Raw genomic sequence first — 22,968 nt, 5'->3', positions numbered from 1 at the left:
AATAAAAAATGCCTTTCCAAAGGACAGGGGTGTCTCCAAACAACGGAAGTTGTCTTCCTCAGCAGCAGAGGATGGAGAGCGTTTCAGATCACATCAGCAACTGGTCTTCACTCTTAGTGAGAGGAGGCAACTTCTGCTATCTAATGACCCTCTCTCTCCCAGTTAACGTTTTGTGCTGAAATTAACCTAGGAGTGTTCGCCAAACGTTACCTCCCTGTAAACATTCCTGCTTAAGAATACATTATGCTATTTCAAGGATTTCATTTATCTGTTTCTGACCACCCCTCTCCCATCAGCAGATATACTATCTCCATTCTTATCTTTCAGTAACTATCATTCCCCAGCAGCTGGGAGTCAGTCTTCAAGGAGAATGAAACCTATTCTGTAGTAAACTCCTGGGAGGCACCAGCTTAGACACATGGCATAACCCACCCTCTCTCCACCCAACCATGAAAAACCCAGGGTCAGGCCTACCGCATGAAACCACAGATCATTCAGCCACAGCATACCAGAACTGGAAAAGCACTAAGGCTTTTCTTTGGCAGATCCAAATAAAGCAAAGCCCGAGTGAGACCACCTTCTTCAAGGTATGGGACCATTTCTTTATATTTCAACAGTCTCCTGCTTGTTCCAAGTCACACTAAACTCTGTACATTGCCACATAAATTTAGTACATTCCATATGAACCGACTACCCCAATTTCTATTCACCTTCTCTAGGTGTCCCGTACTGTAAACATCTAAATCGTAATACTGAGGAATCTGCAGAAGATTTGCCACTTTTTGTGCATCTGTTGAATACTGCAGAGAAAAAACAGGATATGAGTACACTGTAGGAATTTTAATGAAATATTTAACGTGCACTCACAGAGCAGCTGTTAGTTACCTTTGCCAAGAGCTGAGGAAGCACCATAATAAAGTGTTCAGTAATTTTGGTACAATCTTCCAATTGTATTTTCTTCTCTTTTACTGACAGAATCTGCAGATAAAGCATTTTGTTTCAATTATAAAATCTCTTAGATTTGAGAGGAGTTTTACATGTAACCCAAGGTTAATTCACATGCCTTTGTCTAAAGCATATCAAGCTAAGATAAAGATACTTTTTCATGGAAACAAACAGATGCTTTTTTTTTTTTGTTAACCTTAAATTAGATGCAAACCGCTGAACAGCTATATCTTCTGGATAAAATGCTCACCATTTGTCAATAATATGCTTCAACTGGCTTTCCTCTAATGCTGATCTCCTTCAACATCCACTACTAATAAGATCTAGAGGTCAAAAGACACTGTGTCATTTCATAAAAATAAGCCATTTTATTTCCGAAGACATACCTACCACTAGGAACACGCTGTCTGGTAAAGCACATAAGGCAAAGAAAATGTGATTATAGGACAATAAATAAGACTAAAATGCACTGACTTTTTTGGCTGCGCCTCTGCCCACTGGAGGATGACCTTCAGCTGCTTCTCTAACGGTTGCGAGGATAATTTCAATGAGAGCACTTTCATGGGCATCACTCAGTGCTGTAAGTAAATCAGTCTCCTTTCAGCATCACACAAAAGAAAAATGAAGATGCAGCAACAGCTAATGTAAAGCCTACTCATTTATCTGAGCAACTGTGGAAGGACACTACAGAAAGAAAGATGCAGTGTTGCTAAATAAACACCTAGAGAGTGTTTGATTTAATTGGAAGAAAATTATTTTCTACATTTACTGAATGCAAAAGCAATTATTCCTCTCATGGGTAAACTTTCTAGGGCAGTTGGGCTCCCAAAACCACAGGCAGCTTTAACAAGACCTACTCCTACTGACTACTATCTCATTTAGGAAAAAGCTGCTTCTTTGAGTACCAAAATACTTCAACTCACTGGGTCTACAAACTTTGATTTCAATCAAACAACCATCTCCAGTTCTTCTACTACAACTACTATTATTTAAGTTCACTTTAAAATACTTCTACAAAAAAAAATCCTCTAGAGTGTTAGATGTCTATGAACTCAGCACATCGCTCATTTTCTTTTCAGACGTGAACAACAGCCAGACAATACTGCACTCAATTAATAATTTTAGTTTCTTAAGTTTTGGACAAACAAAACAAGTGAATGTTACATAAGTGTTATGGCTCAATTATGCAAGTATTCTTGCAAAGTTTCTAAACTAACATTACATAAATACAGAGCACTGAATAAAACAAATACGTTGATACAAATATCACATTGACAGTGCATTGAGTTGCATCTGCTTTGTGGCCCTTGGGGACCACAATTTGGGCTCAAAGGGTATTGCTGTATGGAATGATCCTAAAGCAGCTGAAGGAACAGTTCAAAAAACAGTATCAAGAGATTCATCATCCAGTAAAAACTAAGGTCTTTGCTTACCCACCTTCTCCACCGTCTTCAGTATTTTTTAATAGAAGAGTGGTCATGCACTCCCAGTCCTTCAGGAATTTGCCTGCCCAGTCCCACAAGCTGTCTATGAGGTATGCAACATGTTTGTGTAGCTATGGATTAAAAACACAAGCTTATAGAAACAAATACATAGTTAAAAGGAATACAGTTTCATATGTTCCTCTCCCTTTTTCCAATTACAAAGCTTTGTCATTCACACATATATTCACACACAGTATTCCAACATAATTAGTTTGAGGCTAATGAACATTTAATCACCATGTCTTCAGTCTGATACAAAGCAGGAAAGTGGGGGAGGAAAAGCAGGAAAAAAGCTTTTTTCTTTTTAGGGTACCTTTCCTTTGTAATTTAAGTAATCTCTTTAACACTAGCTTCTATATAAACTTGCTGTTATACTGCTGATCCTAACAACTAAAAATCCAACCTTGGGACTAGAAACGAATCAACATTTTAAGCAATGTCTGGGATATGCTTTGTAGGAAGACTCAAACATGCCATGTCTGAGACATTTTGGCCAGACATAGGTCTGCACAACTGCAAAAGCCAAATAGTGAAGTACTGCACTTAAGCTGATAAAATTCTCAGCAAAACTACACCGTTCTTAGTCAGCATAGAGCCACGGTACAGCACCCCATATCTGCCTGCAGACACAGACATGTACCAAAAAACCCTCACTCAGTGGCATTAGTCTTTCAGGTTGTTTTCAGAAGCTGCTTCAGCACTGATTCTCTCCTTTAGCATAGCTGTAAACTAGTTTTAATACAACAGAACAGAAACATCTGCATTAAAAACTCATCCTAGAAAGGGACAACATCCCAAACACCAAACATTTCAGAGCTCACCATCAGAAACAGCTTTCAAAAGGAAGCCAATAGTTGATTATGCAACACTGGATTTAAAAGGCTTACTGCAGGGACTATTCTCCTCACCTCACTCTCCAGGAAAAAACGTATTAATCTTTTCAGCTGGTCAGTACTCGCCCCAAACTTCCCTCCTCCTTTGGGCTGAACTTCTTCATCTCCCTCATGACTGAGCAGCCTGCCAACAGAAAAGGAAGTCAGTCCAGTTCTGCCACATTTTCCTTATGCTGATTTGCCAGTATAATGCTAATTCTGTCAAGATCCCAAGGACTGTATTTCTAAATGTCTACTTATTTATTCCAAATGACATTAGACTTTTTTTATCAGATGAAAGGAAACTAGATTAGATTGTTTTCCATTATGAGAGATCTGCTATCCCTATGGACGCAGAGACTATTCCCGACAGTTTCACAGGTACCCTGCCAGCTTTCTGGACAACAGATGAGATTACACTACGCTGAACATATAATGAGGTAGGCATTTGCTCATGCTTGAAAAGGGGCTTGCTGTAGGCTGGATTTAAACCTTTACAGTGTAGAGATACTACTACCCGACCATCATCCACATCACGGTATGTTTTGGAACTGAAGCTTCTTAAAGACAGCATAGTATCTTTTATTTGTAAGAGGCAATTCACTCAACTTCACAAATACGGTGGAAAAACTGTTCTTCCTCTTCTGCCTAAAGTATGAAGCACAATATCACACTTCAATTTCCATCTCCCTCTTTATCCAAAATGATTGTGACTGTACTGCTCACAAAAAGTACTCATCCCAAGATAAATACAGGAATGCCATCCCCACAGATTCATGGAAATCCAAATAGCTTGGATTTAAGAGCAGGACCACACTACTCAATGTCAGTAAAAGCTTATACTTTCAGAAAGTGCTTCCGCTGTCGTAATTTATGCCGGCTAAGCAAATAAATTAAAAATGCAGACATTAAGGAGATTTCATGCAAACCAAGGGGGGGCGGGGGGGAGAAGCACAGGTATTACATATATGTGTGTGTGTGTATATGTATATATATAAACTACTACCAGTATGACCAAGAAAAGGAGGGTGTCACTAACATCTCTATCACACTAGAACAAACACTTCTATACTGGCAAAAGTGTCAAGTGTCACAGCGAAGAACTGGGCAAATAACAAGGATGAGGTTTACAGGGTCAAAGTGTCCATGCTGCACTGGGAAGCTGGATAGAAAAAGTCATCAGGGCAACCACTTCAGTGGCAAAAAGCATCAGTGTTGAGAGGAAAACCACCTGATTTATCATAGAATATTAGAACCAACACAAAAGACTAGTAAGAGTAGCAGATGTGATAGAAGACTCATCAAAACAGAAATTTATCTTCATTTGTGTTTCTGTTGGACTTGGCTCCACAAACCCCAGAATGTCAGCAGTTCAGCTAGTTAGGAAGAGACAGCTAGGAAGAGATTCTGCACGCGTGAGAAACACAAATCATTATTATTTCTGAATTTTTCCCCACAAAAGTCTTGCCAAAATATTTTTATTTTCATTCCTCTTTGTAAGGCAAAATTACTTCTCTCAGCCGTAGAGACAGAATATTTATTTCTTCTCTTTTTAGCGTGCCAACTCCATTCACTTCGTGCAACCATTGTTATAAGAGGCCCATTTATAAGAGTTACTCCTGGGGAAGATAAACCCTGTACTTCATTAACCCGACAGAAAACTGGGAGGGCTTTTTAATCTGCTGCATCTCTCATTATTCAAAGCCTTTACAATGTATAAGGCAACTTCCAAAGGGAGGAGGCCATTTTTGTGATTAATTACCAAAGCTACGGAAATCCAGCAGATACCAGGTGATAAATTAGCTTGTAAGAAGCAAAGCAACAGGAAAAGAAAGTAGAGAGGAAGTATGCTCTCAACATAGCATGGCATCTGTGGATCAGTCAGTTGTTTCATATTCTCTGTGTTAGTCTTACAACTCTTCTCATGCCTCTTAGGCCAGGGCTGTGCAGGGGAAAAAACGACTACCCCCAGGCAGCATTTCTCTTCTGATTCAGCAGAAAAAAGCACATCTGCTATCCTTGTGGTGCACACTTCAGGCAGAAAAATGAATGCTTAATGTCCCTCTTAAGTAAATCCACCTTCATTCTGAAACAAATGAGAATATACAAGAAGTAGGCAGACAGGCAGAGATACCTTTTATAAAGGAATTCCCCAGCTGCTACTGCAAGTGGACGGTGTGCGGTATAAACAAACTGGTATAACGTTTCACAGTCTTCAGCTGATAATGCATCCTCACAGTTCCTAGGCAAAAATAACAATGGAAGTTATAGTTCAGGTTTATCTGCACAGAATATTATGAATGCTATGTCCAGCTTTTACTAGACCTGATTCTCCATAGCTGTGCAACTTGTTTACACAGCTAAATTTTTGTAGGACATGTCTACAAATGCTATCAAAGAAAACTGGTAGCATTCTTTTACCTGCTTTGTAGAGAAACAGAGGTCTGTGCAAGCCATGACGAATCAGGCCCACTGAGTGGACATGAACATTAATTTAAACTATAATTAAGGTTAATTATTGGTCACGGTAAAGAGTAAGAGTAATAAAATAGAAAATCATGCCTCCACTTTATGCTTAGATATTCCTGAAAGATAATATAGAAGCTGCCTTCATTTTGCAGTACAAATTCTTTTTAAATTGTTTATTACAGTATTTTAAAACCTACATTCTATTGCACTACGCTTATACAGAGTCACATGTAATAAGAAATCAAACCATATTCTTGACAGCATGCTTTTGACTGTGACCTATCTGCGCAAACACACTCAAAGTCACAATTTTTTCCCCACACAGCTACACATCTTGAGAATACCACATGCCAGCTCTATGGGAGATAGAAATGGTATTCATATGAACCTTTTACAAACAGGAAACTGAAGCATCAAGGTTGAATAACACACCAAAGAGATACCAGAGGAGTGAAGCCCAAAGCAAGGGTTACAGTTTCAAAATGCCTGCTCTTTACTACTATAGCAATGTCATTGGACATTGCTTCAGGGAATGAAAGAGCAACATATGAAATCCTTACACTTTCTACAGCCAGGTGAGGGGAAAGGGTTTTATTTATTACTGGACTCAATCCTCAGTTTAAACAGTAACAGTTTAAAACCATCTACAGCTGTGGTCCAATACCTTCTCTAAAACTGAGGATTCATGCCCTTTGTTTGCTGGGACTGATGTCTTACAAAAACTAGCAGCCCTTCCTGCGTTTGCCTGTTTGTCTCCAAACCCATTGCATCCTTTAGCATCCTCACAAGTCACAAAGCCCCAAAACATCCTCCAACCTGACTGAAAAAAAGTGAGCTCACATTAGGTGAAAGTGTCACTGGATTGTCCATTGCAAATATTTTTAGCGCTGTCTGGGACTTAAAATCAGTAGAGGAAAACAAAAAAGAAACAAAAACCAGACAGCACTCACTTCTCAAAGCCAATAGCTTCTCATTTATAGTTGATACCTCATTTTAGCTTTACAATGTATTTACTCATGTATCACTAGAATTTTTCACATTTTTTCCAAGGTTGCTTACAGTGGTCACTGGAACTGTAAAAAGGTCTTTAAATGGAAGTGCTGACGTTGTGTCTCCAAAAGTGATGGGTCAATCTTGCAAGAGAATGCTTGCCCTCAACCAAAAAGAAAAGCTGCCTTACATACTTCAGGCAGGTTTTGGTGGCCTCATAACCTGCAGTTCCCTTGAGTATATAGCTGCAGTAATAGGACATATAGAAAGTGATCTGAGTATATATATCGTGAAATTGGCATAGAGGGAAACATTTATGGCACTCCTATTCAGCCATCTATGGAATTGGGGAAATAGAGTAAAAATGTGTTTATTGAGGTTAAACAGTAAGAAACTGGAAGACACAACCTGGGGCCTTAGAGTATATGAATAAGCACTGGTTTGTCCTGTGAAGCCATGAATGAAGTATCAAATTTACTATACTTCTACAAGTTTAAAAAGTGAGAGTAAAACAAAGACTGTCAACAAATTGCACTTACAGGAGTAAGAATCATGATATAGCAAGTCTTTATATTAAAAGGCTGTGGGAGATTTACTGAAATAAACTAGCAGTCTGACAAGGTTTCTTTCATTCTTTTTAATGTCGATCTATTATTTAGTTCTTCTAAAGCACTAGTTTCTTTGAAGCTGCCCTTGTCATTTTCTCTCTATATTTTTTTAAAAAACTGTGGACAGCTTGAAAAGGAAGAAATTTCTCTACAAACATACTGTTTTCTACAGTGGGACAACAAAGAATCACACAACGGCTGAGGATGGACAGCACCTCTAGAGATCATCCAGACCAACCCCCTGCTCAGAAGAGGATCAGCTAGAGCAGGTTGCTGAAGGTTGTGTCCAGGCAGGTTTTGAATATCTACAAAGTCAGAGACTCCACAACTTCTCTGGCAACCTGCTCCAGTATTGGACAACCCCCACAGTAAACAACTTTTTTCTTAATCTTAAATGGAATTCCCTGTACGAACATGCCAGTCAAATGTACACATTTTTTTAGACTTGAATTTTTTATTCTTTATATTTCAGGTTTTGTCTTCTTAGCACATTTATGGAAACGGTGAATGCAACACCTGTGTGTGTCTATTTAAAAAAGAATTCCTTGCCTAAATTGTTTGGATAGCTCGAAAAGCTCAGGAACACGCCTGCCGTCTCTTTGGGTAGAATTTAACGACTCTGCCTTTCCAGTAGAAATGAAACTGTCTTTCCCTAGAAATTTCTTTTCCTTCGGAAATGACATGGGGGTCCTGGTGGGCACCAAGTTGAACATGAGCCACCAAAGTGCACCTGCACCAAAGAAGGCTAATAGTATTCTGGGCTGCATTAGGAGGCGTGTTGCCAGCAGGTTGAGGGAGGTGATCCTTCCCCTCTGCTCAGCACTGGTGAGGCCACACCTGGAATAATGGGTCCCGTTCCGGGCTTCCCAGTACAAGACACAGACATACTGGAGAGAGTCCAACGAAGGGCCATGAGGATGATTAAGGGACTGATTGTCTCTCCTATGAGGTAAGGCTGAGATTGCTGGGACTGTTCAGCCTGAAGAAAAGGCGGCTCGGGGGGAATGTGTGTAAGTACCTGAAGGAAGGGTGCAAAGAAGATGGAGCCAGGCTCTGCTCAGTGACAGGACCAGAGGTGACAGGCACAAAGTGAAACACAGGAGGTTCCCTCTGAACATCAGAAAACACGTTTTTACTCTTGAGGGTGACCAAGCACTGTCAGAGGCTGCCCAGAGAGGCTGTGGAGTCTCCATCACTGGAGATATTCAAAAGCTGTCTGGACATGGTCCTGGGCAACCAGCTCTACGTGGCCCTGCCTGAGCAGAAGGGTTGGAGCAGATGACCTCCAGAGGTCACTTCTAGCCTCAGCCATTCTGTGACTCTGAAATCCCAACCTCCTTGTTTTTAACTTTGTCTTCAAAGAGGCTAGGAATTTGCTCCGGTTACATTAATCTACAGCAATGTTATTTCCTCCCTCCTCAGGACAAGAGTAGGTCAGATGCGATAGCTTTGGCCATGTATGAAGCACTCCCTAATAGCACAGAGGAGGGGAAAGCAACCCAATTTCTTTGCAGCACAGGCTGACAGACACTCATGACTCCACTTGAGGTTTTTTTAATTTTTTGAATGGGAGGGAATACCTGTATGCACTACTACTACTTTTCATGTACTGCTTAACCACTACTGTCTGTGATACAATGAGGTTTATACTCCTAACTCTCACTCAAATGAGTGCTATGGGGTTTTACTTGCCTCGGGAAGTAGCAGCACTTTACTACACCTGCTACCACTACCACTAATACTACCACAGTAAATGGGTGCCTTTCTTTTTTACATACATAAGCCAAACATCAAACATTCAAAGAATACTTCAAATACAGCAATAATACTGCTGCAAATTTACAGCCCTCAGGATGCCAAGCAACAGATAAAGGTTAAGCCAGAAGTGCCTGCCAGTGTTTAGATGCCTAAAAATAAACAGGCGTGGCCTTCCACATACCAATGTCATGACACACCATTTTCTCTGCACTTCAGCGTGAACATGTCATGAAGAAGAAGGTGGGACTACTCTAAGGGGAGATCACAGACCCATTTTGTTCTGCATATGGCACCAGTTGAAAAATTTGATAGCTTGCTTTTTGTTCCATTTTACTGTACGCAAGAGACATGACTGCTGGAGTCACCTCTCTTGGTCTGTGCTATTGCTTATGCCAAGGATAATCATCAAAATCATAACAGTAGAATAAATATGCACTTAATGTACTTTTCAAAGTCTTGCTACCTTATTCTTTTTTTGTTTTAATGGCTGTGCAGGGGAAGATCTGTCACACATTATGGGGACATTGGTAATCCAACATAAAGTATCTCAGTTTTAAAAAAAATATGTTATTTTTGCATTTAATATTAATTCAAGTTAAACATCCAAATTTACAAATACTTCATAAAACATTATTCATGCACTGAGCACCATAAACCAAAAATACATGTTGAAAGTACTCTAATGTCTGAGATAAAATTTTTAAGTAGAAAAATCAGCTAATCTGTTATGTCCCTCTTTCTACCCTGCTGTCACTGCAGGTATTTCAAGATGATACCTTGGTGATCAGTGCCAACATTGGTTGCCACTACAATATAACAAGAGTCCTTTCACACCTACTTTAAAATAGGATTAGCATGTTGCAATACACTGTGATTATATGATTATGCTGAGACAGAGTGCAGGAAGATGCACAGTAGGCAGATGCTGTATGGTATGCTGGTTTGGTTAAGAAACATGACTGCAGGAGACATGTAAGTCTTATTTTTTCTTGTTACATCTTCAGACTGGAAAGATAAGATTTCAGAATAGATCTCAAGGTTCTTGAACAGAGATGCATGGTGGAAGAAAATTGCTGATGGTAACTTCCAAGAAAGCATAAGCCTGAGAGGACGGAAAAGAGAAGAAGATAGGGGAGAAAGCATATGCATTTGTTCCTTTTTGGTCTTTTGCTTTTGTTTTGTTTGGAGTAGGCTTGACAAAGGACTGCCATAACTCCACCTTTTTATAATAGCGTTTAAGCCTTCAATAAACTTCACTGTTTCTTCTGCACAGTGGCTTGTCTGAATAACCTTGCTAGATACAGTGCATTTGCCTACCAAATGTCAATTTCTCCTCCAATGTCCACGGCTTCGCTATGAAATAACGCTACAGAATCACAGAGTTCAACTCTCTGCTGACACTGAAGTACTGAGAAGTACTTCTATCTACACCTACCACAAGAACTAGTAAGAAATATTTTATTATTTGCAACGGCATCCTTTGCCAAATCCAGTTTTCAAGCTTCTTCTTCAAGTTTGTTAAGTGTAGCCCCTCCCTCTCCAAACTAAAGCATCCTTCTCGGTCTAGTTGAGAATCGGAAGGGAGACTAAGATTTTTAAGCACAACAGTGATGAACCCCTACTTGACTTGGGCCTCCTGTGCTAAGCAGGACACTGGGAACTTACAAGCCTCAGTTTCTTGACTTTTAAGTTGGATTATCTCTACTGACCAATGTCAAAGCACTGTGGTGAGAATTAATGTATTTATCAGCTCCATTAAATAGTTTTTAAACTCTTTCAGTGAAGTCCTCAACAAGTGCAATATACTCACAGTTCTCACTAAGGCAGCTCTTCCAGATTTCAAACTTGAGAGTTCTGTGTTTAAAACTCAGTTTAATTTCTAGTTACATTTAACTAATGTAATACAAAGTAGTTTTCCCCTTTGCTATTTATATATTCAAGCAATTGTAGATTTGTGCCCCTACCTGCACTACTGGTAACCTTTCCTCATTCATCTACTACAGTTACCTAACTACTTTTGCTGCTCTTTTCCAAAATGCCTCTACTCTTAGGCTGTTGAGCACGCAAAATTGAACAGAATTGTCTGGCTGTAGGCACACTAAACTAATTTGCCTCCTAAAGGGCAATGTTTTCAGTAAGATTCCTTGGGGTCTCATGGTCACTCATGTTTTCTTCCTCCTTATTTCCTTCCTAGTTCTATTCCCTCTCAGATCCTTTGCAACATTAATGCTAACAATTATGCATAATTCAGTAGCATTAATAATTTCTATTATGCTAAGTCTCATAGGCTCATTTCAGTTTCAGGATCGCATCATGCTGTGTAAAAATAGAAATCTACTAGCCCAAAGACCTTGGCATTCAATTGAGACAACATGCAACAAACAAGAAGAAAAATAGCTCACAGAGATAGACAAGATGAAAATACAAACAAGGATTTGAAAAAAACAGGTATATGCACAGCAAGAGGGTTTTGAATCAGCACTGGAATTCTTTTTTTTAATAATGCAACACATCTAAGTGAATTGAAAAGATCAGTGTTTTCACTGCCTCTCTAGCTAGCAAGAGAGAGAATGTAAAGGCCAGCATGCCAGTTTTGTGGGCCAGTAGTACACAGAGTTGTCAATGTATATTCCATGGGACTGGAATGCAGCGATGGTTAAGAGATGGTCAAAGCTGTTACTAACATACATGGAGCACAGCTCCACTGCAACCATAAAACATCAGAAAAATAATTAATTGGTAATGAGGTCTTGCTACTGTACTCACCCAAAAGACAATTATGAAATCCAGTAAAAGAGAGTTACTGATATAGTAAAGTTTCCCCAAGAAAGTCACAGAGCACCCAATGGACTAACTGGAGGAAAAAAGTTACTGCTGGCCTTGCTTCTTGCCGACTCATGCCATGAAACAACAAAAGATTGATTCCAAGATTAGAGACATGCTCTAAAGGTCAGTACCTGACCAGTTAAGATTACATTCCTTGTTAAAAATAATCCATGATTTCAAATCAAATACAGGGAGTTCATGAGACAGAGGTTCTTGCCAGTAGCTTTAAAAACAGAAACTTGATCTGAAAGGTCTTTCAAGTCTCACTAAAAATGCAAGTTGGGCAACTAGAAATCAGTTGCCAGATTTCCAGATGACAAAAATGAGCCATCCACAGAGAAGTCAATATGGTATGACAAAAGTGGCAAAAAAAATTTGTTTACATCAGCACATACAAGTAGAAGTGCCATTTATATAAGCCATCATTTATTATTCTTTAAAGGCAGGGGAGTTGCTGTCCCCAAACCCATTTCATGCTTTACTACATATATCAAGTGGCATTACTGCTCAATATCCAGACACTGGTTTTGAGCTATGAGACACACCTATCTGAGACACAATAGCCCTGAGATTTCTTTGCTCCTGCAATGCCAGCAGAAAGTCCTTTCTGACACTGTTGCAGGTACTGAGGTATAGCTCAGCTTTTCCCTTGCTGGAAAAGCATCTTGGTGCAGACTCTTACTAAGAAGTCTGGACACGTGACTGTCTGCATTCTCTTCGCACACATTTTATAGGGTGGTCAGTATTACTCTTATCAAAGAGAAGAGTTGTCATTGAATTTGCTTGTTGAGTCCCCGGTTCCTACTTTCATCACTCCAATAATTAAGCCAAATGAACAGGGCTCAGGGCAACTGGGGAGGAAAGGAACATGGCTATGCAACAGATGAGCAAAAAGAAAGAGAAGCATGTATTTGCTAGGCCTCTGCACTGCCTAATTAAGAACAATTTCAAAATGTATTCATTTTACTTATGAAAGCTACATTTTATGATGGAAAAATGTCACTCAGAAAACTTTAGAAGGCATTTATTCACATTGGAAATCATATTTAAGAAAAATTAGGAAAAAATTGCTTCTGAGAGAAAGAAACATTGATCAAACTTTCATAGCTGCAGCTTGCATGAATGAGACCACGATCCTTTATAGTAAAGCCAGAGGTGATAAACAGCTGCAGTGCCAATATAGCACTTGTTAGTTCACGTACAGAACAAGGGCAGCCATAACTGGTGTACAGCATCTTTGTACTTCAACAATGGTGTGCTGCTCCTCCTAGCACAGGGACACGTTATGCAGATAGACACAGCATTGTGCTTTGTTCCAATAGCTACACACCATGGAGAACCAGGGGGTGTAGAAATGGATGTCATAAACACAGAAACAATATAACCCTAGCTACTACTAGGGAGGCCAAAACAATGGTACTCCCTTCAAAAAAGCATACTACGTTCACAGCATCATATGCTGTTCTGATGTGAGTGTTGAAGCAGGTCTAGAGAAACGCCACTCAGATCAATGGAGTGTGAAATGAGATAGGAGCCCAGACTATAAAGCAGCACTTCAATATACAAACGTACTTGAAATTTAATGTAAATACCTACAACACTGTATTATTTGGTCCATTAAGGTCTACATCTTCATCTATCAATGACCAACACTTCAGGCTTAAACGGAAAAGCAAATCCCACAAGGCTACTGGACAATGTGCCATGCTGTACGTGGAAGTAAGCACCTGCATCAGCAGAATTCAACTTATACTCTCAGACAGAAGAGACACTTATTGAGTCCTAACATCTCAACTGTATTAACAATGAAATGCAGTGGGGTTTTTATTCTCATTTTGCATCGAAAAAGAGGGACAGAACATTTGTTCTTCACATATTTTGCAAATAAAGCCATTTCTAAAATAAACATGCTGCTTGAGAATGTATCAGAATAGGATTCATATTTCTGTAACATTAGTCTACTTTTCCCCCACACTTCCAGCTTGCCATTATCCTAACAAATCTATGGCTGGCGAGTAGTTTCCCAAGAAAACAACTCCTCTGTTAGTTTTCCACTTCAGCAAAACCAAGATATCATACACTTGCTCATTTCCTGTCAGTCAGTCTGCTGTGGGCTCAACAGCTCCCAGGGTCTCTGCCATGGAGCCAAGAATCTGGAAGCCCAAATTCTAGCAACAGCCTCAAAGCTCAAGGCTTCCTACATCAGATGGGGAGAAAGGAAAGATGGCAGAGTTCCCTGAGCTCCTGGTCAAGGCCTGGCAACCCTGGGACAGAAGATAGGGTAGGGACCCCATCTTTGGTGGGGACTTCCCCCAAGACAGGTAGATGCTCTGTTTGAGAAAAGCCAACATGAAAATGTGGAATTTCCTTTCAGAGGGAAATATAAAGATATAAAAATGTAGTTTTCATACTGAATCTCAGCACAAGGGTTTTCTTAATATTGGTATTTCCCACTGAAAGAAAATGCCATGTCTTGAGCAGCTTTAACTGTAACTCATATCCTGCCAGGAGCAACTGTTTCCCAGCACATAACTGATTACAGGAAGATTCATCAGGATTGTATCTGGATCTTGTTGCCATTAAAACAATACAGTAAATTAAAAAAGAAATTATTTACTGTGACATAAGCATCAAGAGTTTCATGGCTTGAACTGCTACTTCATGGTCCTTGTCCAGAGGCATGGACACAATTCGATCCTAATGGATGTAAAATGACAATAAAAAGATGTAACATGGTTTGTTCTCAATAAACATAATTTTGCTACAGCTAGATCATCTACACTAGTAGAGCAGAGATTTATTTTTATTTCAGCAGCTATTTCCTAAGAGACACAAAGCAACTTGATTACTACCAAGTAGTTCCCCAGCCCCTGAAAATTAACAGCATGTTAATTTTTTAACTGAATTAATCATGCAGTAATATGATTTTTTTTTAATAATGTAATGTATGCGTTCACAAGAAATCAACTACAGTCTACAAATTAAAAGTGACTGACAACTTGTTTCTAAGATGGTACTACTGGCACTTCAGTACGTTAAATGAAGGTAAGCCTCAAATTACAAGCATTATATAATCAGTTTCTCCCATCAAAAATAAACTGCTTCCACCTACACATTAGAGAAGCCAGTGCCTTGCTGGAAAGACAATTAGGACTTGAGTCCTAAAGGTACTTCATGGAATAGCAGCAGTATTCCTGACCCCCAGAATTCACACTATCGTAACTTGGTACACATGCAAACACCTCAGAAAAGAGTGGAAATACTCCTGTCCTATGTATCCAAGAACTCACAACTCCTCAGTGCGGCCTACATCTTTAAGCCATACTAAACCTTTGGACTTGCTTTGTTTGGGACTAACAGCTTTCTCACTTCACATATAATTTCTAAATCTCTAGATTCATTTTACTTTGCACCTTCCTGTTTCTCACAACCCAGCTGCAAGGTCCATGAATCCTGAGTTTGAACACTTGAGGGTAACAGAGGGAGCACATGAAACTCCCACTTGTGGGAAATGGATTGCTGGTTATATGATTACATTCTGCATCACTGAGAAAGCATAATTTAAAACTTTGAAAGATTCCAGATCAGTCTGTATTTTGTGTGTGGCTGTTTGGGTTTTTCATTTACAGGAGAAGGAGGTGTTGTGTTTGGGTTGGATTTTTTTGATTGGTGGGATGGAGTTTGCGACAACCCATTTATAGAGCATCCTCCACACACAGGGAGACTGCAGTACAGGCAGATGGGAGCTGTTTCTTCAGTCTGTGCATACCAATCCTGCAGTTGCTTACACAGCTTACAGCAACCTTCCTTTCACCAGAAAGATAAAGGACTACCACAAAACTGTTTAAAACAGGGGTTAAATAGTCAAATTTCAATCTGAATAATTTATTCTTAAGATACCAATATTAATCTATTTCCTGTTCTTTGAGGATGTGCTGTAGGTATTTTTCACTACTAGCAACTGCTTTGACAAACAGGTAAACCCTGCACCCATTGCAAAAAGAACATGAATTATCACCACATGCAGGCATTGATTATGTACTGATTCAGAGGGACTGATGTAACAATCACAGCACTCTGAGTTTTCTTATTCAAATACCAGAAAGGCCTAGCCCCACTGGGATAAGAGTAGCTGACGAAATCATTACCAAGGGCAGAATTAAAAAAGTAAAGGGCTTACTTCTTAAATGAGTCAGGATGTTGGAATATGATAAAGGCAGTGTGCAGGGTCAGTGCAGTCACAGAACAATTACAGTATATCACCTGACTTGTTCAGAAAGGAGATAAGGCATCCCTCTTCAAGATTCAGATCCACTGACATGGTGGATCAACAGAGAATTATTCCCACATCAGAGTGATATATGGTCAGCCAGTCCAGTATCTACAAGGTTAACCCCTTATCAGCAGCAGCAGCAAAAAAAAAAAAAAAAAAAAAAAAAAGGACCTTAGAGTATGAAATTCTTTGTCATCTCCCAAAGATTCTGTAAAAAATCTGGGCCACTCTGGACGAATGGTGGAGATAACTGATCACAGTGCATGCTAACACCGTTTTGTGCATGAACTGAAGTGAAACAGAAAATTCCATAGAAACAGAGGGAAACATCTCTTCAAAACTCCTTCATCCACTCAGTCAAGCAGGCTGCTTCTGCAGTACTCTAACCTTCTGTCAGTCAAGAGAGTGGGGAAATCAGCTCTGATCAAAACATCAGACCCTGTGTATACACCCAAACCAGACTTAAGAAAATAGCAAACAGTAATCTATTTACCTTGAATCTGCTAGTAAAGAGATCCATCCTAGAAGCAAGTTCTTTTCTGCTATAAATTCCCTGCAGTCCCAGAAGACACTTCAACCGCACTTCAGCTTGCTACAAGACAAAGAGAAATCAGCTAACAGTAAAAAACATATATCTTTGATGTTATTCACTATTGGCATTTATATTACATAAATTGGAGTTCTTTGTGGGTGCCTACAGCAGACTACCCAAATACTGCCTCATTTTTTTTACTAGTGATACCAGCACCATTTTGTGTGTACACACATGCATCACACTCTCTCTCTCTCTCTCTCTCACACACACACACAGAGCCTCCAGTGAGCCAAACTTAAAGGTGACATCAGTTTGTATTAGGCTCCCTAAGAGCCAAAGAAACTCTCACAGACCTTACAGTTAATAAAAGCAACAGAATGCAAAAGATGAAGGAATTGTGCTATTCACCTGTTAAAGATAAGCAAAGACAAAAGTATGGATGACCTACTTAATACAATCAGCACCCTCCCATACATCAGACTGTTTGCTTCCTTTCAACATTTGAGTCGGATGGTCACTAAACACTGACAAGGACTCCAAGAAATTCTGGTCCAGTGAAAATTCCCAGAGGAAGGGGTACACCTCAGAAATGCACTAGTTTATCATTGTGAATTCTCACAGACACAGAGTCAAATATTACTCTTTGTCCCTATTTCTGTTTTACACTAGAACACTGTATTTTAATCATTCTAAGAAGAGAAGGATTGCTTTGAATTTGGCCTAATTAGTTAACTTAGGCAAAATATATTTATCCCTGCAAGGTGTTATTTCATACTCACATACATTAGTACTGCTGCTTCATAGATGCCTCAAAAAGAGGATTTTTCCTTACCCCGCTTTTATATTACCTTATGCATATTGCTAAAGCTTTCAGATGACAAAGCTTTAAATGTCATTAAGAAAGTAATTTTGAGGATCCAACACAGAAAAATCACTTTGCTCTGTAAACTTATAATGCTAAGAATATCGGCAGAGACACTTAAATGAACTGCGGGCTTTGATTCAGTCTCTTCCTATTTCTTCCTTAATTCTTCTTGCTAACAATAGCACTAAGAACAATCAAGGAAACCCAAGAAAGGAGACCACCTACACATAGGCTCTCCATGACTACAAGTTCCTGTTCACCTGCTTAGATGGAAGGCGAAGGACAATTCCCAGTAGCAGGCTTTGACTGACAGTTTTACATAAGGCAGCTCTTTGATAGAAATATAAAATGAAAGATCAACAGGTGACAATGAGTACTGCTCTCTGATCTGCCCATGACACACCAGCAATACATATTCTATACTGTACTTTAAAATTAAAGGCCTTATCTGAGAAAGAGACTGTTGCCTACACCTGCTGCCTCCTATAGCCACAAGGGTCCACAGCACAGACCTCAATCACAAACAGTCCCGATTTGGTACCCATCACGGCACACTGGCACAAACTCAGCTCAGCCAACGTACTGCAGTCCTGGCTTCAGTTGCCCTCAGTATTTTATCAAGAGGCTTTGCCTGTGAATAGGGACTACATTTATGCTTGGGGAAAAGAAAAAAAAAGAAAAAAGAGGAAAAAAATAGTCTGTGATGGCTTGTTGGATGGTCATATAGACCCTTTCAATTTCCTGAAATTTGGCAGGACAGGACTGGTCAGGACACAGAATTTCATTTCAACAGCAAGTTCCTGCTTCCACAGGGTATCTTTCGGTGCTTTTCATAGTCTAATAAGAAAACCTCAACAGCTTGCCCTGAAGTTCCAGACAAGGCTAGTCCAAAACGGTCGGAGGTCCCAAGTGTGCACCTCCGTTGCATTTGCCTTCCTGTCTGCTAGTTCTGCCTTCTAGTTTTCCCTTCCTTATTCTTCACTGCCTTGATTCTTCTGGTCTGTAACTCTGAACTTTTTACACAGCACTTCCCTTCAGCACCTGCTGCTCAGATCAGCACTGATTTGATTGGATCTGGATGCTGGTTTAGTAGCCATATATTCCCTTGGAAGAACACTAGTGCCTTTGAGCACAAGTCAGGTGCCAGGGTTTCACAAATGCACTGATAGGTGACTGAGCTTACATATAACATTGTCCAACTGCACACAGCTGTCAGTTTTAGTATCAACTGTTGCTTCGTCTTCAAAAGTAAAAAGTTAAATTATTTCTAGCACATGAACATAAACTACTTGCAAAATGTATCTCTATAGCACTGTTCCACAACCCTTTCTGTGCCAGAGATCCTCTTATCCAATTTTGAGCATATTACCACTGAATTTAGAGCATCTTCCAGCACCTAGGAAATAACCTTTCACATAAAAATATGATGTTTTACATAAGGGTATAATGGCAAAATGGTATCTCATGGGGAAGAAAGAATTATTATATTCAAATAAGAGGCTTTGAAGACAAAAATGTTAATTTTATACTTATTTCCCCCTCCCCTCTCCACTTTAAAGCCTCCCAAATGACTGAACTTAATCTCTGTTTAGATCACTGTAGATGATCCTGGCCAGGTTTTCCCTCACTGTTAGAATACTTTTGTGGTTGTTCCACTCTGGGGCCTAAATTATTTGGCAAACTTCTCTATGTTATATTCTAAAAGAAAATTGGCTCTGGGAGATATCAGTTTCTTGCCGCCCACCCCCAACAAGATGGGATGGAAATGCTTATTAAGGAGGAGTAGTGGGAAATAACATTCAGATGTATATAAAAGCACTGCTGCCCCTGTTGCTGCCAAAAATGCCCTGCTCTCATTTTGGAATTGGGCAATTTAACAGTGGCTGCAAATCACAAAGCACAGCCGGGACTGCAACCACCAGTAGTGGCACACTACCAGGTCTCGGCCGAATGTGGAATACAGAAGATTTCTCACTTATCTCACTCTGCTTGCATCTTCATTGCTTTCCGATAATAAGCTTTAGAAAACAACCATTTCCAGTTCCCAAGAAATGACACTGGATGAGCTATGTGCATTAATCAGAGATACCAGCTGTTAATTTTCACTGTACAGCACTGGGAATGAAGACGCATCATCTTCAAAAATGACTTTTTCTTTTGAGAATTCTCCCAACTTAACATATACTAAAAAGATATTCTGATCAGATGAAATTTATGCAGGAAAAGACGACAGCTCTTGATAGATTTGTTGTTCTAAAAATCTAAATGCTACCTTTACAGTAATGGCACAACGCAGGGAAGTAAGAGGCTTTGTGCTCCCCCTCCTGTCTCTGTGGTAAACTACAATTTTATTCACAGAACACAAACGTTACCTAAAGCTGCACAAAACTGAGGATGATTAAGAATTTATACAGAAGCTACATACACGTTAAAAGGTGGCCTACAGAAGTACAGCCTGCCAACTTTGGTAATTAGCCACTCACTATAAGTATTCCTATCCCCCTAAAATTTCTCATGCATTTTAGAAGCATGAGAAAAAGCATAGTTTTGAGTTACTGTTTTCTTTCGGGTTTGGGTTTTTTTGCTTTGGTGGGTTTTTTTTTGTTGTTGTTGTTTTTTAAATGTGCCTCTACCCAAAAGTAAAAACAAACCTACTATAAGGAAAAGGAGAAAACCCTTTGGGAAATGACTGGCCTTTCTGTAAGTATTTTCTATATCCATTTAATTCCAAATGAGAAATGCAATATTGAAGACTATTTCACTATAGGCAATATTTATTTGTTTGTTTTTATAAAATAAAGCAAAATTTTAAATGTAGCCATCAAAACTAAAAGCAGAATTTCAGTCAACATTTAACACTGCCTGTGCCCAAAGGATATAGGCCATTTTACAATTCAGTAATAGCTCCCGATTCAGTCACATAGCAAAATAACTGCACACACACTGCTACAGAACTGGAAAAGAATGTCCTTTGTTATTTAGTGCTAGCTGTTTAGGCTTTAGAAATAAAACCTGAAATGGGAAAGAAAGTAAATTCTTTTTCATACCACCACAGTCTTAAATATCTACTCTGAATATCTTACATGTTAGGATTCTTAAAAAAAAAAAATTAAAATTTTGAAGACCTTCCCATCTACTGCTCCTAATAAGAAAAATTAAAACCTTACCTTATCATACAGCATCCACCCAATGTATTTTAAGTAGCTATCATTTAAAAAAGCATCTGGGTATATTTTAATCCAGCTGCCAATTTCCTCAATGCAAGTTGCTCGAATCTCAGGGATCACATCACTGTGAAATTATAAAATTGTAATATTTATATATTTAAAATGCCTAATATATATTAATTATATTATTTGCAACATTTTTATTTTCTGGAATTGCAGAAGCAGGTATAATCAAAAATAGTACAAGTATCTTCATATTAGTGTTCTAAGTTAGCCTTCAATTGCCAGTTAGGCCACTTTTAGCTACAAATGTTTCATGCAATAATTATTTTGTAATTCTGGGTGTCTTCTCAATCACAAATGCACTGCTCTATAGCCAGCAGGAAGAACTTAAGAAACATAGAGGAGAGGTCCTTTCATAAGGTCCTTTCAAATACTTTAAAATAATTTAACTGCTACACTTTCCTTGACACCATTAGCGCCTCTAGGATGTTTAACTTGACTCTGGAATCTGAACAATCTGAACCTGATTTTTTGGGGAATGCAGATACGCACATCACAGCTTTATTTTTATTCTTACCGGTAACGGTTTAGAAACATCCCTTTGAAAATAGCATTCATCATGTTCTGTATTTCTACAAGCTTGTGCTCATACTGAAATACAAAGAGAACTGAATGTTAATATTGATCCCACAATTCACTACACAGGAAAAAGTTGCGTCTGTGAACTTACAAAACTACTATTTGTACTGTGGTACAAATTGCTAGCGTTTACGCATGGTATCAACATAAAATGAGTAATCTGTATCTACACTAGCAATTGGCCTTTTTGTAGCTACATCCTGATGAAAGGTTTATCAGATACCAACTGCTAGCCTGGATAACAAGGTACTTGTTTGATATAGTGAGTCTTGAACTATCGATATACAGAAAAATACAGCACAACTATTAATTCTTCACTATACTGTATTATTATATGAGCTTATATAATATATATTATATATGTGTATATATAATATATTATATTTTATATATATTATATACAGGTCTAAATTATATTTTAATGCACTGTAAACAGAGATGGAAGAAAGGCAGACAACAGAATTTTCAAGATGCACCTATTCCACAACGAGCATTTATTTTAACCGAGCCCTGAAAATCTAGTTTTGAGCTTCTGGAAATCTAAGTCATTTAATAAAAACATCCTCTCATCAACAGCATCAGGAAGGGTGACAAGTTTGGGTTTTCACCCCAACGCACACATTTCCTCTGTTTTTCCCATAACCCTGGTTCACCCACCCTTCTTCCCACAAAAAAAAAAAAAAAAAAAAAAAGAGGGGGTCATTGCTATAACAGAGAAGTCCATGGACATCCAAAGCTCAGAACAAAGGTAACTGATTCTAAGGTCAGGACAGAAGGAACTGCGCTTGATGGTGATACATCAAGTCACCTCCACCCTCAAGCCACAATTATTTCTTACAGTTACAGGCCTGACTTGGGGAGCTGATAAAGAGTTCTCTGGCTGAGCAGGGAAGAAACAACAGAAACTGAACAGCAAGAAAGATACAGGTCGTACCTGAAGTTACAACCATTTTTACAACGCATTACTTAGATGGAGATGACAGCTATCCTGTGTCCTTTTTCATTCATTGAAATTCAGTTCAAGTACTAACATTTTGGCCTGTTATTTGTATAAACATATGCAAAACTGCACTCCCAGAACACCAGAGCTACTGATGCAATTACATGTGTGTGTTAAATCCATATTTGTGTAGATAAAGGGCTAATGATGCCAATTTAGAGAAGCAATTAGTAGGACAGACATCGCAAGTTAACAGTACATAGGGCAGTTATTACCTGAGTCATTTTTGTACCACTTAATCTAGCCAGTCACAACCGCTCTGCACCATCCATTAGATAAACATATAAATTTCAAAGAACTGCAGTGACCCAAAAGCAAGCTGTCAGCAATCCCTCTTTTTACATCTTCACACGTCTCCAATACAAGACACCTGCCTAACCTCTTTCCTTTTTCTTTCCAGCTGGTCAAGTCTGTAATTGGTCCTCTTGCCACCTATCCTCTTCTTCTCCACCTCATATAATCTTTGAGCGTTGTGCTTGTTGACATCAAGGTTCAGATGTACGCTTACAATTGCTGTCAGAAGTTTCATTGCTA

At 39.0% G+C, this 22,968-nt stretch overlaps 1 protein-coding gene across 10 annotated transcripts in view; it reads right to left on the bottom strand.

Moving 5' to 3' along the window:
* LOC142057681 (cohesin subunit SA-2-like) overlaps positions 1 to 22,968 on the bottom strand; it is a 63,284-nt gene that overhangs the window by 20,760 nt on the left and 19,556 nt on the right. For all 10 annotated transcript variants that reach the window (XM_075094172.1, XM_075094207.1, XM_075094228.1 and 7 more), the window contains 11 exons: positions 22,814 to 22,965; positions 21,373 to 21,446; positions 20,793 to 20,916; positions 16,719 to 16,817; positions 14,570 to 14,649; positions 5,436 to 5,543; positions 3,338 to 3,446; positions 2,383 to 2,500; positions 1,420 to 1,523; positions 886 to 978; positions 711 to 800 (listed from right to left, as the gene is read on the bottom strand). In XM_075094172.1, coding sequence (XP_074950273.1) covers positions 711 to 800; positions 886 to 978; positions 1,420 to 1,523; positions 2,383 to 2,500; positions 3,338 to 3,446; positions 5,436 to 5,543; positions 14,570 to 14,649; positions 16,719 to 16,817; positions 20,793 to 20,916; positions 21,373 to 21,446; positions 22,814 to 22,965 — 1,151 coding nt within the window. The remainder of the gene's footprint in view (positions 1 to 710; positions 801 to 885; positions 979 to 1,419; positions 1,524 to 2,382; positions 2,501 to 3,337; positions 3,447 to 5,435; positions 5,544 to 14,569; positions 14,650 to 16,718; positions 16,818 to 20,792; positions 20,917 to 21,372; positions 21,447 to 22,813; positions 22,966 to 22,968) is intronic.

Source organism: Phalacrocorax aristotelis, chromosome 1 (genome assembly GCF_949628215.1).
Source record: "Phalacrocorax aristotelis chromosome 1, bGulAri2.1, whole genome shotgun sequence".
Lineage (NCBI taxonomy): Eukaryota > Metazoa > Chordata > Aves > Suliformes > Phalacrocoracidae > Phalacrocorax > Phalacrocorax aristotelis.
This window is presented reverse-complemented; position numbering and strand designations above follow the sequence as displayed.